The sequence below is a fragment of the Grampus griseus genome (assembly GCF_964374135.1).
Source record: "Grampus griseus genome assembly, chromosome: 9".
NCBI classification, from domain to species: domain Eukaryota; kingdom Metazoa; phylum Chordata; class Mammalia; order Artiodactyla; family Delphinidae; genus Grampus; species Grampus griseus.
The window spans coordinates 489,154-501,962 of record NC_139003.1 but is presented as its reverse complement, the minus strand read 5'-3'; the positions used below and the strand labels follow the sequence as shown (position 1 = coordinate 501,962).

General features: G+C 46.0%; 1 protein-coding gene across 1 annotated transcript in view; it reads right to left on the bottom strand.

Annotated features, from left to right (window-relative positions):
- NCAPG2 (non-SMC condensin II complex subunit G2) overlaps positions 1–12,809 on the bottom strand; it is a 61,851-nt gene that overhangs the window by 25,676 nt on the left and 23,366 nt on the right. The window contains exons 12-16 of the mRNA XM_082662171.1: positions 11,295–11,474; positions 10,069–10,221; positions 5,745–5,967; positions 5,468–5,571; positions 1,458–1,631 (exon numbers count right to left, since the gene is read on the bottom strand). Of these exons, the coding sequence (XP_082518297.1) occupies positions 1,458–1,631; positions 5,468–5,571; positions 5,745–5,967; positions 10,069–10,221; positions 11,295–11,474 (834 nt within the window). The remainder of the gene's footprint in view (positions 1–1,457; positions 1,632–5,467; positions 5,572–5,744; positions 5,968–10,068; positions 10,222–11,294; positions 11,475–12,809) is intronic.

Below are 12,809 nucleotides of genomic sequence, written 5' to 3'. Positions count from 1 at the left end.
GAAGACAGCGCAGTGCAATGGAGCTACCTGGCCAAACCCAAGTCCCATGAGATGCCACACCCCAACCAGCTGGTACAACACACAGAGAAGGGCTGGTCTCTGAGGGCGGGACTTTGGCAGGAACCAAGTGAGGATGCCACCTCGGGCCCCACTGCAGCTACATCACCACCACTAGTATTATCACAGTAACAGAGCAGACAGACCAGACTCCATCAAGATCACTTAATAAGAAACACCCTCGGTTGGATGAGAGGATGAAGGAAGATGGGCCCTAAAAGGAAAAGAAACAACAATTTTCCTGGACATATACATGAAACAGAAACAGGTGCAATGTCACCATCTGGCCTGTAATTAACCTGCATTCAGTCAGAGTGAACCCACCCTCACCCCCAACTCCCAATAAAGAAAATGTTTTCTTGATGTTACAACAGTCGGCTGGCAGCTACTCCTGATTCCACTCCATGTGTGGCTTACAGATGCCTTACCTACTTATGGGCCAACCACAAGGTTCTGGGAGGTACGGAGGGCAGAGAAGCTCTCTGGCCAGAATAATTCGGGATTAAAGACTTAATTCACCACCTCCCTTTTCCTGGACACACCCAGGCCACACTGTTCACCTGTCACCTCGTCTGGTATCCTGTGGCCTCTACGTTTATCTCCTAATTCTCAACCCCATGTGATTATCTGAGCTTTTAAATGTCCTAGTGACTTGGGCAGCCTTGACTATTTACCTTCACAGACAGGTCACGTTTGCATTTCAGAGGCAGGATGGAGCTCGGAGACATAACAGTCACAGGAATGCGGCTCAGAAAAGCTAAGAGGTCCAAGGTCACATAAGCAGTTGTAGAAGAACCGAAAGCAAACTTTACCGGGGGGGGGGGTTCCTAAGACCTATGACCTTTCTACATTTAAGCCACGCTTTCTTCACAATTAGGAATAAATTTACATTTCTACGTAGCAGTTTTACCTCCATCGGTTTTGAAATATGGCCTTTACTCAGAAATAGAAAGTCAAGGAATGAGGAGGCTTCCTGCCTCCAAACAGAAGCTATGCACACAGTTCTGTCTGTCTCAATAACACAGACACAACTCGGATACTTCAGAAACATGGGCTTGCCGGATGCTGTCAAATGCCTAAAATTGCCCACAAAACCAAGGTGCTACTACATCTTGATGTTCACTAACTCCCCTTTCTCAATTCCCAGCAAATCAAACCAGATTCTAAAATAGTGTCAGGCCATTAGAGATAGAAAACCAGTGCTCCCCAGACAAGTCTCCGGGTGAAGGGATGGAGGCTGGAGGACACGTGGCCTCACCCCGTGAAGGGCGAGAGGCCGAGCGTCCTGCGGGGTGGACGGTGGCTCAGCCCCCGCCTCTGCAGAGGAGGAGCAGGTCCAGAGGCTGGTCCTGCACAAATGTGACCTGGCGCGCCTGCCTTAGCAGGGTGGCCCGTCTTACCTTAAATGCTTTCATGTACTCTGGCAGCATAGAGGCGAACTTGCTAACGGTGTACACTCTGGCCTCTTTGTTATTCTCCATACTCCTGTGAATGCTTCTCCAAAGAATCACAACGATCTCTAACAAACCCGCCATGGACGCAGTATCACTTATTGACAGCGTTTGGTCCAGGGCCTAAGATACAAAAAATTGTACTGTGAAAGAATCAAATCATAATCACTCTGAAGAGAACAGCACTGTGTCTAAAAGCACATCTCAGAATTCCAGACCTAAGGCAGAGATGGAAGGAGAGGCAGATAGAACCCCTAAGACTGTGGTGTGATGTCTGATGGGATCGACTCCCCCTCGACCGTGGGCTGCTCTGGTTTGTGGGCTGGCAGGGAGTGACAGCACCAGGTGTCTGCGTGTCTTCTAGCGAATCCTTCCTTTTCTGCGCAGAGGGGTGGGGCCGCCTCCCCAGCACCACACGCTCGCCTGCGCGTGCTCCACTTCAGATGCCAGCCCTGTCCGGTGACTGTGACAAACTGACAACTTGCCACACAGGCCATTTCCTGGAAGGGGCTACCTTGAGATGCAAAGCAGGATTCATTTCAGGTGCTGGTATTTTTGTGCTACTCAGATGTAATGGGAAAAGATACGGCGAACAAATTAACTTAATTAATGAGGGCACACAGAAAAAACAAAAGTAGTTGCTATATAAAGTTAGATTTTTCAATAGGCACTAAATACCCGGAATGACTTATGGCTAAATTTAAAAAGCAATGAAACTACTAAAGGCTTAGATACTACTATGAGAATGATATAGATAACAAATTGACAAAACTTCAATCTGTATTTAATTTTACTTTTTACATTCTAGTGATTAGCATAGCACTCTTATCATTAAAGTCCCCTGAGAAAGCCACCATTTCTCCTTTACAAAAATATGCTAAGTTCCTAAGTAAGATTTCATTAAACAGAAAGCAGAGATTTTTAGTAGATAGCAATGTGAAAAGGTAAAAGAACCAATTCAAAAAATTATGCTTTAAGCCATTAAATATTCTTAGAATGACAAAATCCAGATGGCAAATTGTATTTTTTTTCTACTACCGGTTACAATAGAGCACCCTTGTGTTTTCTAACGGTACAGAAACTGACCTAAAATGTGAGAAGTGCAGCTTTCTCAATAATGTCTAGGTTCAATATGGGGGTGGAGGGTTCCTTCAGTATTTGAGAACTGTAACAGTTTTCACTTTTTGGCGAAACCACTTCCACCATCCATCCATCAGTGTGAAGGGGTGGCCCAGAGGCGCAGGGCCCCGCGAGCTGGCATCCCAGTGAGGGTTTCTAAAGTTACAGGATCACTTTCCTAAAAAATCCTGCCCACCCAACCCATATCCTGAGGGGAAAACTCTGAAAAGAGGAACTCAGATCCCACCAAGAAAGCAGAACGAGCTCCAGACGCTCCCGGCTGAGGGCTTCCTGAGCCCAGGCTGAACAGGCCTATGATGGATCTGCCAGGCAGATTCGGCCGTTAAGATGACATCAGGCTCTTCTCTCTCCTCCCCCTTCTGCCCCAGCGGACAGACAGGGCAGGGGATGCTGAAGCGGGGGGCAGGTGGGGTCCGGGGAGTGCTCCCCCCAGCCCCCAGGCAGGCCGACTGAGCCCCACACACCACCCGCCGGCGCAGCCCCAGCCTCAGCGCGGGGCGGCCCTGTAGGCTCCTGGCTCTCAAGGGCCGAGGGCCTGCATCCAGGGCGGGGACATGGAGACAGGAGCGGCCGGACAGCGCAGGAGCCTCACCCTGCAGCCAGCGTGAACCACGTTTCATCAAAAGGGCAAAACTATCTTCTGTGACTTCCTTTTTTTTTTGGTTTTAATTGAAGTATATTCAACATCTTGTGACTTTCTTTTAAAGGCCAGTACCCTAATCTACATAGCACCACAAAACTACCCAAAATTTTTACTTCAGAGGTACATACAAGCATGAGAGTTTGTTTACAAGCTTAAGATACTGCTTATAAGTAATACGTTTCTAAGTCTTAAATGTTCCTTTTTTAATGATATAATTGGTCACTTTGGATTCTGAAGAAATACCAGCTATATAGCTTCCTTGATAAATTACTTTTTCAAAGACAATTCTAAATAAAGCTCATTCCCAAAAATTCAACCCCACGACGTTTCTAGTAGAATCTTAGGGCAGTGGCGGTGAATAAATCCTTAAGAGCGCCACCACCCATCTAGTTGTAAAATACGGTAACGTCCAGACCCAATCTACGTGTGCCAACCCCAGGTCAAATTAAAATATACAGAAGCTTCAAAATGGAGTAAAGACCTAAATGTAAGGCCAGAAACTATCAAACTCTTAGAGGAAAACATAGAGCACTCTATGACATAAATCACAGCAAGATCCTTTTTGACCCACCTCCCAGAGAAATGGAAATAAAAACAAAAATAAACAAATGGGACCTTACGAAACTTAAAAGCTTTTGCATAGCAAAGGAAACCACAAACAAGACCAAAAGACAGCCCTCAGAATGGGAGAAAATATTTGCCAATGAAGCAACTGACAAAGGATTAATCTCCAAAAGTTATAAGCAGCTCATGCAGCTCAATAACAAAAAAACAAACAACCCAATCCAAAAATGGGCAGAAGACCTAAACAGACATTTCTCCAAAGAAGATATACAGACTGCCAACAAACACATGAAAGGATGCTCAACATCACTAATCATTAGAGAAATGCAAATCAAAACTACAATGATATCATCTCACACCAGTCAGAATGGCCATCATCAAAAAATCTAGAAACAATAAATGCTGGAGAGGGTGTGGAGAAAAGGGAACACTTGCACTGTTGGTGGGAATGTGAATTGGTACAGCCACTATGGAGAACAGTATGGAGGTTCCTTAAAAAACTACAAATAGAACTACTATATGACCCAGCAATCCCACTACTGGGCATATATCCTGAGAAAACCATAATTCAAAAAGAGTCATGTACCAAAATGTTCATTGCAGCTCTATTTACAATAGCCCGGAGATGGAAACAAACTAAGTGTCCATCATCGGATGAATGAATAAAGAAGATGTGGCACATATATATGATGGAATATTACTCAGCCATAAAAAGAAACGAAATTGAGCTATTTGTAATGAGGTGGAGAGACCTAGAGTCTGTCATACAGAGTGAAGTAAGTCAGAAAGAGAAAGACAAATACCATAGGCTAACACATATATATGGAATTTAAGAAAAAAAAATGTCATGAAGAACCTAGGGGTAAGACAGGAATAAAGACACAGACCTACTAGAGAATGGACTTGAGGACACGGGGAGCGGGAAGGGTAAGCTGTGACAAAGCGAGAGAGAGGCATGGACATATATACACTACCAAACGTAAGGTAGATAGCTAGTGGGAAGCAGCCGCATAGCACAGGGAGATCAGCTTGGTGCTTTGTGACCGACTGGAGGGGTGGGATAGGGAGGGTGGGAGGGAGGGAGATGCAAGAGGGAAGTGATATGGTAACATATGTATATGTATAACTGATTCACTTTGTTATAAAGCAGAAACTAACACACCATTGTAAAGCAATTAAAATATATATATATATATATATATATATATATATATATATATACAGAAGCTTAAGGTGAAGAAAACTGGGAAAAGAGTGTCAGCAATAACAATTTTTCCTTTGTATTAAATCCTACTCAAACTCCACAGTGAACTACAAAGGATACACAGAAATTCTTTCTAGAAAATTACTTATGATCCTCCAAAATAATTAGGTGAAGTATCAGCACTAAAGGAATAAGTAATTTTATTGCTAAGGTAACGGCTTGTGGAAATAACACCTCTGCCTTGTTGCCCTGCCCTTCTCCCGCGGGAGAAGCACCCGTCCGGGTCCCCACCCCCGTGGCCCCGACCCCGTCCGCGTGGCCCTGTTCCCGTCCCCGTCCCCGTCCCCGTGGCCCAGGCCCCAGCCCCATGGCCCCAAGGCGGCGCCGGGCAGCGGCGGCTCGACTCACGCTCACGTTCTCCTTCCCCGGCTCCTCACTGCCCTCCCCGCATGCACTCAGAGCCCTCCGGATGCAGGCGTTCAAGCAGTGGCGAATCACATGAATCAGCTTTGCTAAAATGTGTGAGACAACCAATAATTAATTTACGTGTATCTTCAACAAAATTTTCTAACACTGAAATTATAATCCCAAATAATTAAAGTGTTACTTTACGGGAACTCATTAAGAACCACACTGAGCACGAAGCAAACACGCCAGGCTCACGGCGTGGGGCGGGGCTGGGTACCTATGTTGGTACAGGCCGTGTGCTCGTGCGCGTGCTGGTAGAACCTCCGCGCAGCCGCATGGTTCATCTGCAGCAGCGTCACGCAGCGCTCGCACCACACCTCCTCGGGCTGGTTCACGGGCAGGAAGGAGTTGAAGATAAGGCCCACCAGGCGCCGAGTGACGGGCAGAGAGTCCGACTCCAGACGGACCAGAATGTGCTCCATGGGGCATATTTTCCAAAACTGTGGATAAAGCACATGTGCAGAAGGAGAGTATAATCAAAAAGGAACTAATTTCTACATTCAAGGAAATTCATCTCAAATGATTATACCAGAATCTGTGACTCTTCCGCAGACAAATTAAAATAAACCCGTATTTTAAAAAGCACTGACACATAAGGCAGATAAGCACAAGGCTGCTGGGATTAATTATAATCCATCAGGACCATCAGTGGACCCTCAAATGACAGTTACGATTATCAGTCTAATAATTTTAAAATTTCCTAAAACACCACAACTTTGGGCCCATTAATATGAAAAGTGAATTTAAACATCTACAACAGGTTTGGCACAGAAAGCTAAAGTGAGTCTCCCGTTTCCCACCTCGGACACAGAGCCACCCCTCACGGTCACCCCTCCCGCCCTCTACTGAGTGCTGCCCGGGTGGCCACAGGCCTCCTCGAGCCGCCTCACAGCCACTGCCCACACCTGCACACGGCAGGACTGTCATGCTGCCCCTCAGCGTAAAAGCATCAAAGTCGTCCACTGCCCACAGAAAAGGGCCAAACTTCTCAGCAAGAAATGCAAAACAAGGGGAAACACCACAGAATAATGGAAATAAAATAGACTCTGACGGTACAGTGTTCAAATCCTGTCTCTGTCACTTGTGCAAACACTTAACACTCATCTGTGTAAAGGGGACAGCACCACTGACACAGACTTTCCTCAAGGACCTGGTTCTCATGACCGTCCCCTCTCTCCAGGACTTCCAGTGGACCTTTCTCATCAGCACTTAAGTATGCTCCCCGGTCTCCTCCCCCCCACCCCCCACCCAGGGACCGGTTCCCGCCAGCTGCCCGCCCCCCGCCAGCTGCCCGCCTGGCCCTGTCCTCACTCCCACGATACCTCAGTCCACCCTCCAGGTCAGAAGGGCCTTGCGCATTCAGACAAACATACTCCCCCTCTCCCGAGGAAATGTCTGAGCATCCGACACTACGACCGTTCCCCGACATGCCCCCGGAACACTTCCATGCGCACACTTGGTGTTTCTGAAATAGTCACTGTAGTAAAGACAAGTGCCGCCCGACAGCCATGCCACCAGCTGAGTGTCAACCCCGGAGCGGCCGGCACAGTGACAGACAGATCCCAAGAGGGAAACCGAGGCACTCAGGAGACCAGGGGCTTCTCAAGCCTCAATACCTCGCAGAGTTCAGACCTGCTGAAACCAATATACCCAAGAAACACTGTAGGTCACAGCACTGAGACTGGATCGAGGGGCAGTGCCTAAAAGAGAGGGTTTCACATTGGAAAGGTTGGCTCCTGAGCCCTCATGGAGACCAGACGACCTTGAACAGAAACTAGCGATCGGCACTTACACCAAATGCCAAGGTTCCACGGGTTTTTCTTGCAGTGAACATTCCCCGCAAGTCTGCCTTTCCAGAAACTCCCCATTTTAACCTATTTTTCTTTGATTCACTTTTTCTAAAATAAAATGAAGAACAATTCTGATTAGTTTAGGGTTCTTCAATTACCTGAGGTTTTATTTTATCTAAACATACTACCCACAGGTTGATATTAACATCAGACAAGACCATAAACAAAATTGCTAACTGGTGTTTCATTCCTAATGTTAAAAATAATTGCATAGGGGCTTCCCTGGTGGCACAGCGGTTAAGAATCCACCTGCCAATGCAGGGGACACGCGTTCAAGCCCCGGTCCGGGAAGATCCCACATGCCGGGGAGCAACTAAGCCTGTGTGCCACAACTACTGAGCCTGCGCGCTTTAGAGCCCGCGAGCCGCAACTACTGAAGCCCGCGCGCCTAGAGCCCGTGCTCCGCAACAAGAGAAGCCACAGCAATGAGAAGCCCGTGCACCGCAATGAGGAGTAGTCCCCGCTCGCCGCAACTAGAGAAAGCCGCGCGCAGCAACAGAGACCCAACGCAGCCAAAAATAAAATAAATAAAATTAATGAATTAAAAAATAATAACTGCATATAAAAAACCCATTTTTTTTTAATAAAGACGTTTCAATATTAGTAACTGTTGATTTGGCCTAAATCTCAGGTATACAATACTAAAAATGGAGAATCTCGAAACCAACAGTAAACACCTTGAAAGCCCCGCACTGACAATGACAATTATAAACAGAAGCCTACTTAACGAAGTTGGTAACTGCCCCTTGGCCACAGGACATAATTTCATCTAATCAGCTTTAATTCTCTACCATGTCATCGTGCCCAGGGCCTTCGCACATAAGATGTGGCTCCTAGATCCTGAGTGCAGCACTGCCAGCGTTCACCAAGGAAAGTAAGGAGGTATATATACCCCTCACTCCTTCAAAGCAATATGTAGGAGGCCAGGCTGCGCCAACGTGCACTAACAACGCAAGCACGGCCAGTGTCAGACACTGCAGTAGCACACTACCTGTCACGCCAACCTGCTGGATGATCGACCCCCTTCCTGTTAGCTGCCTCTCCACAGGCCTGTCAATCTCTGACCTTGATTTTCAAGGAGAATTAGCTGGTGCGCCCATAACAAACCTTTCCAGAGACCTCACAGCTAAATCACGCTCTGCCTTGCTTGTGCAAGCCAAGGATTGACATGAAAGAACCACCTCATTAAAACATTACTCTTCCTTTTCTGCTCTTACTACTCCCCCAAACCCCAAACTCTCCAGTCAGACATTTTGTCCAGGTCTTCCCTGTTCTCCTGGGAAGACCCACAAACCTCAGAACACCTGCTCTGCCCACTGCCTCACCAGCCATCACCTCAGTGATCCTCTGCAAACAGATGCACACTTCAAACAAAACACTAGCGGAAACTCCCGTTTCAGATTCAGAACTACACTTTCAACAGGCTGTTATAACAAAGCCAACCGAAATTGCAGCCAGCCTTTTTATTAACAAAATTGACATGCCGATTCTAAACTTTATATGGAAATACAAGCGCCCCAAACCACCAAGAGCTCTGAAAGAAGAGCAGAGCGGGAGGACACACACTGCAAGACTTCCTGCCAAGCTGCAGTGAGCTCGGAAGTACGGCCCTGGCCTGAGGATGGACAGGCAGAGTCCAGAAACAGACCACACACAAGAAACTGATTTTCAACAAACGTACCAAGGCATTACAACTGGGCATGACGTGGGGTATCTGTACCACATGGGTCACGTAAAATATTCTATTTTTCTCATGAAAAAAGTTCACAGTTCAAAATTTGAAAAGCATAAAATAATGCGTATCCTCTGCAGCGGTAAGGCCTCCCCAGCACCCTGTCTCTAGACATCCAGTCCCCTCCCTTCGCCTCAGAGACTGGTGCCGATTTCCTGTTTTCTGCCAGGGATGTGTGAGCCGTAGCTGAGCAAATGCACACATATGTTCCCCGTCCTATGGAGCCGGCAGACCCTACAGCTCTTCTGCACTCGCTCCCACGCGCCTCGCTGAGTGGCCCTTCCTCCTAAGTGCGCTCCTCTCTGTGGCCGCATGGAAGCATTTCCTGGCACGAGTGCACCCCAGGGCCATGCGCTGACCCTACGCTGACCGACACGTCAGCTTGTTCCCAAATCCTGGGCCTCGACACAACAGCACTTTAAAGTAAATTTCAGAGAGCTACTGTGCAGAGAAGAAAATTCAGTGTTAGCAAATAATAATGCAGAACCTTATAACTAACATTTTTAGCCAAAAGCTGAACAGAACTAGAGTTAAGGGAAAACACTCTCCCCTCAGTAGTTTACACCAAAATGCACACAAACCAACAAATACCTCCTTGCTTCCTCCTGTAAACGTGGGGGGATGGGGGTCTCATACTCACCGTTTTCTCAAGTAATATTTTAAGTGCTTACTGTGTGCCAAGCATTTAAATATTTCAACAAAAACTTTCATGTATAGGATAAAAATATAATTTAAGGTGGGGGCTGCTTGCATTAATGTCTTTCAAAAAGAAAACATACATTGACAAAACAAATAAAATTTTATGACACAACCAACTAGTAGAATATACCAGACACCAACTGGTTTAAAATGCAGTCACTGAAACTCTTGGAATTAAAACTGCTTTGTCTTTTTGTTGTTGAAAATAAATGTACTTATATATTTCGTGTCTTAAGTAAGAAAATCTCTGTTCACCTTACCTTAGCAGCCCTCACAGCCTTAACTTTCAGCAGCATATCAACAAAAGCCACTCTCACTTTCTCCGAATTGTCATGGAGACAGTACTTTAACGCTGGCAGAAGTTGCTCTAATAACGGGTGGCTTAATTTATTATCCAAAATTATCGGCAGGCACTACAAGAAAGGAGAAAGATAAACAGTTCAAAATTAGAACATAAACCACGAAAAGTTCAGGTAAGAAAAATTCAGTTCCATCTTTACTAAAACTACTAGTGAAATACACATACCCACAGAAAATAACTCTTTTCTAACACCTCTTCATATAAAAAGCATATTTTAATGAATTAGTATGGTTTCAGTGCCTGATAATCAGCTCATCCCTTGCTTCATTCAAACAAGCCTGAAGTGGTTACAAAATAATTTTTCGGTGCTTTCTCTGAACTACACTTTAAAGGGTTTTATTACAGTTGAAAGAAACCAGAGGACCCTGATGGAGAGGCCCCAAAGCTGGAGTCTATGAGTCCTTTTAGGTTCTCTTAACATCCCAGATTCCCTGTATTTCCTGACTCGATGCTGCATGAAAACGAGGGGGCACAGGGCCCGCACGGCTGTGCCCACACCTCACACAGGCGTCCGAGAGACCGGCGCAAGCTCAGACCAGACACGCACGTCTGAAGAGCTGACGCACTCCACCACCTTCTCTTTCCATCTCTTAGGATATACATTTTTATGAGACTTTATATTTTAAAGATCACTGAAATGTTTACAGATGAGCTGATAAATGTCCTGGATTTGCTTCAAAGTAATGGTGTGTGTGGGACAATGGATGCAGCTACAGTGAAACAAGAGCAGGTGCACCCTGAGAACTGCTGAAGCTGGGTGATGGACAAAGAATATTCTGTAGGCTCTTACTTAAAGTGCATAGAGTGACACACAGTACACACACAAAGCCCATTCTAATGTATAAAAACGTTAAACAATTTTAAATACACGCAGCTACTACTCTAAAACGCTACGCCCTCCCCCCAACACATACACTAAAAACTAGTATTATTTCAAGTAGACTATTTTTTTAGAAACCACTTTTCTTTTGCTTTTTTAAAAGGTTACTTTGGATATACAACGAAAATGTCAATAATGCTATATTTATGGAGTAGGGCTATGGGTGATTTCTAAATTATTCTTTCTCTGTATTTGAGAACTATTCTACAATAAACAGGCATTGCTTATATAATTTAAAACCTTACCTTAAAGACAGAACAGCGCACGTCAGCAGAGCTCGTGTCAAACGCCAGCTCCTCAGTTACTTTCTTGAGAAGGTCAATAAGAATGGTCGGAGGCAACATCTCCCAGTATTTGGAAGTTATTTTACAAACACCAAGGATCCCTGTGGAACGGACCATCGGATAAGGATCTTCTAAAAGGCTCTATAAGTACAGGAGGGAAAGAGCCTTAATTATCTTATATTAGTTCGTTTTTTATCAATATTGGCTTTACACACGGGTACAGTGGGCAGTCACAACCTAACAGACGTTTCAAGTCATAGAGTCACACACAGACTCGGGGATCTTCAGTTTCTTGTCGTTTCTGCAGCCGAGTGTTTAAGGACATCCAGACGCAGGTTGTGCCTTATTTGCCAACTCTGTCTGCTGGACTCTGCTGACAGCAGGGCCCCCGACATAGGCCCTGCCATGCAGAGGGACACTCAGGGACTTCGGTCAGTCCTGTGAGACACAACCTATTAAACCACTCTCATGAATTCCCAAAATGCTGTAATGCACTAAGCCCAGAATAAAGGGACCCTGCTTGTAAAGAACCGATCCAGGCAGTGGGCGTCCGGGGTTGCTAACAACATTAAGTGGCGACGACGTTATGCACCCCTGATGGACGGACACAACAGCCGTGGAGCATCTAACACAACAAACGTGACCCCAGTCAACTCTCTGTTTAACCAACTTACAGGAAATACAAAGGGCAGAGGCACGTATCAGTGACAAGCAGGCTAGGTTCTGTGGGAAATGAGAATAATTGGGCTTCCTCAACAACAACAAAAGCAAGCAAAATAGAAAGAACAAAAGAGAGAGGGAGAGGGAGTGACTGCTAAGTGGGAACTGATCGTCCAAGAGATGAACACACACCGGCCGACCACAACACAGGTCTCATCCGGACACAGACTCAAACAAAACTGGAAAAAACATCACTGAAATGTCACTGAAAAACAATGACTGGATATTTGATGACATCAAAGAATCACGATTCATCTTACTTTAGTTTTGCCAGTGGTAGGATTATGCTTTAAAAAAGGGTCCCTGGGGCTTCCCTGGTGGCGCAGTGGTTGAGAGTCCGCCTGCCGATGCGGGGGACACGGGTTCGTGCCCCGGTCCGGGAAGATCCCACGTGCTGTGGAGCGGCTGGGCCCGTGAGCCGTGGCCGCTGGGCCTGCGCGTCTGGAGCCTGTGCTCCGCAGCAGGAGAGGCCACAACAGTGAGAGGCCCGCATACCGCAAAAATAAATAAATAAATAAAAATGAAAGTAAAAAAGGGTCCCTGTCTTTTAGGGATACCTACTGAAGTAATTAGAGTTGAAATGCTTGCTCAGATCTGCTTCAAAACAGGGAAGAGGAAACCAAGTGGGCCCAGGTCAGTATCACCGGGACTGTCTGGGGGCACATGGGGTTCACTGTACAAGGCCCTCTACTGCTACATGTGAAACTTTCTAATTCAAAGTTTAAAAACAAAAATAACCCTTACTCCATGACTAGA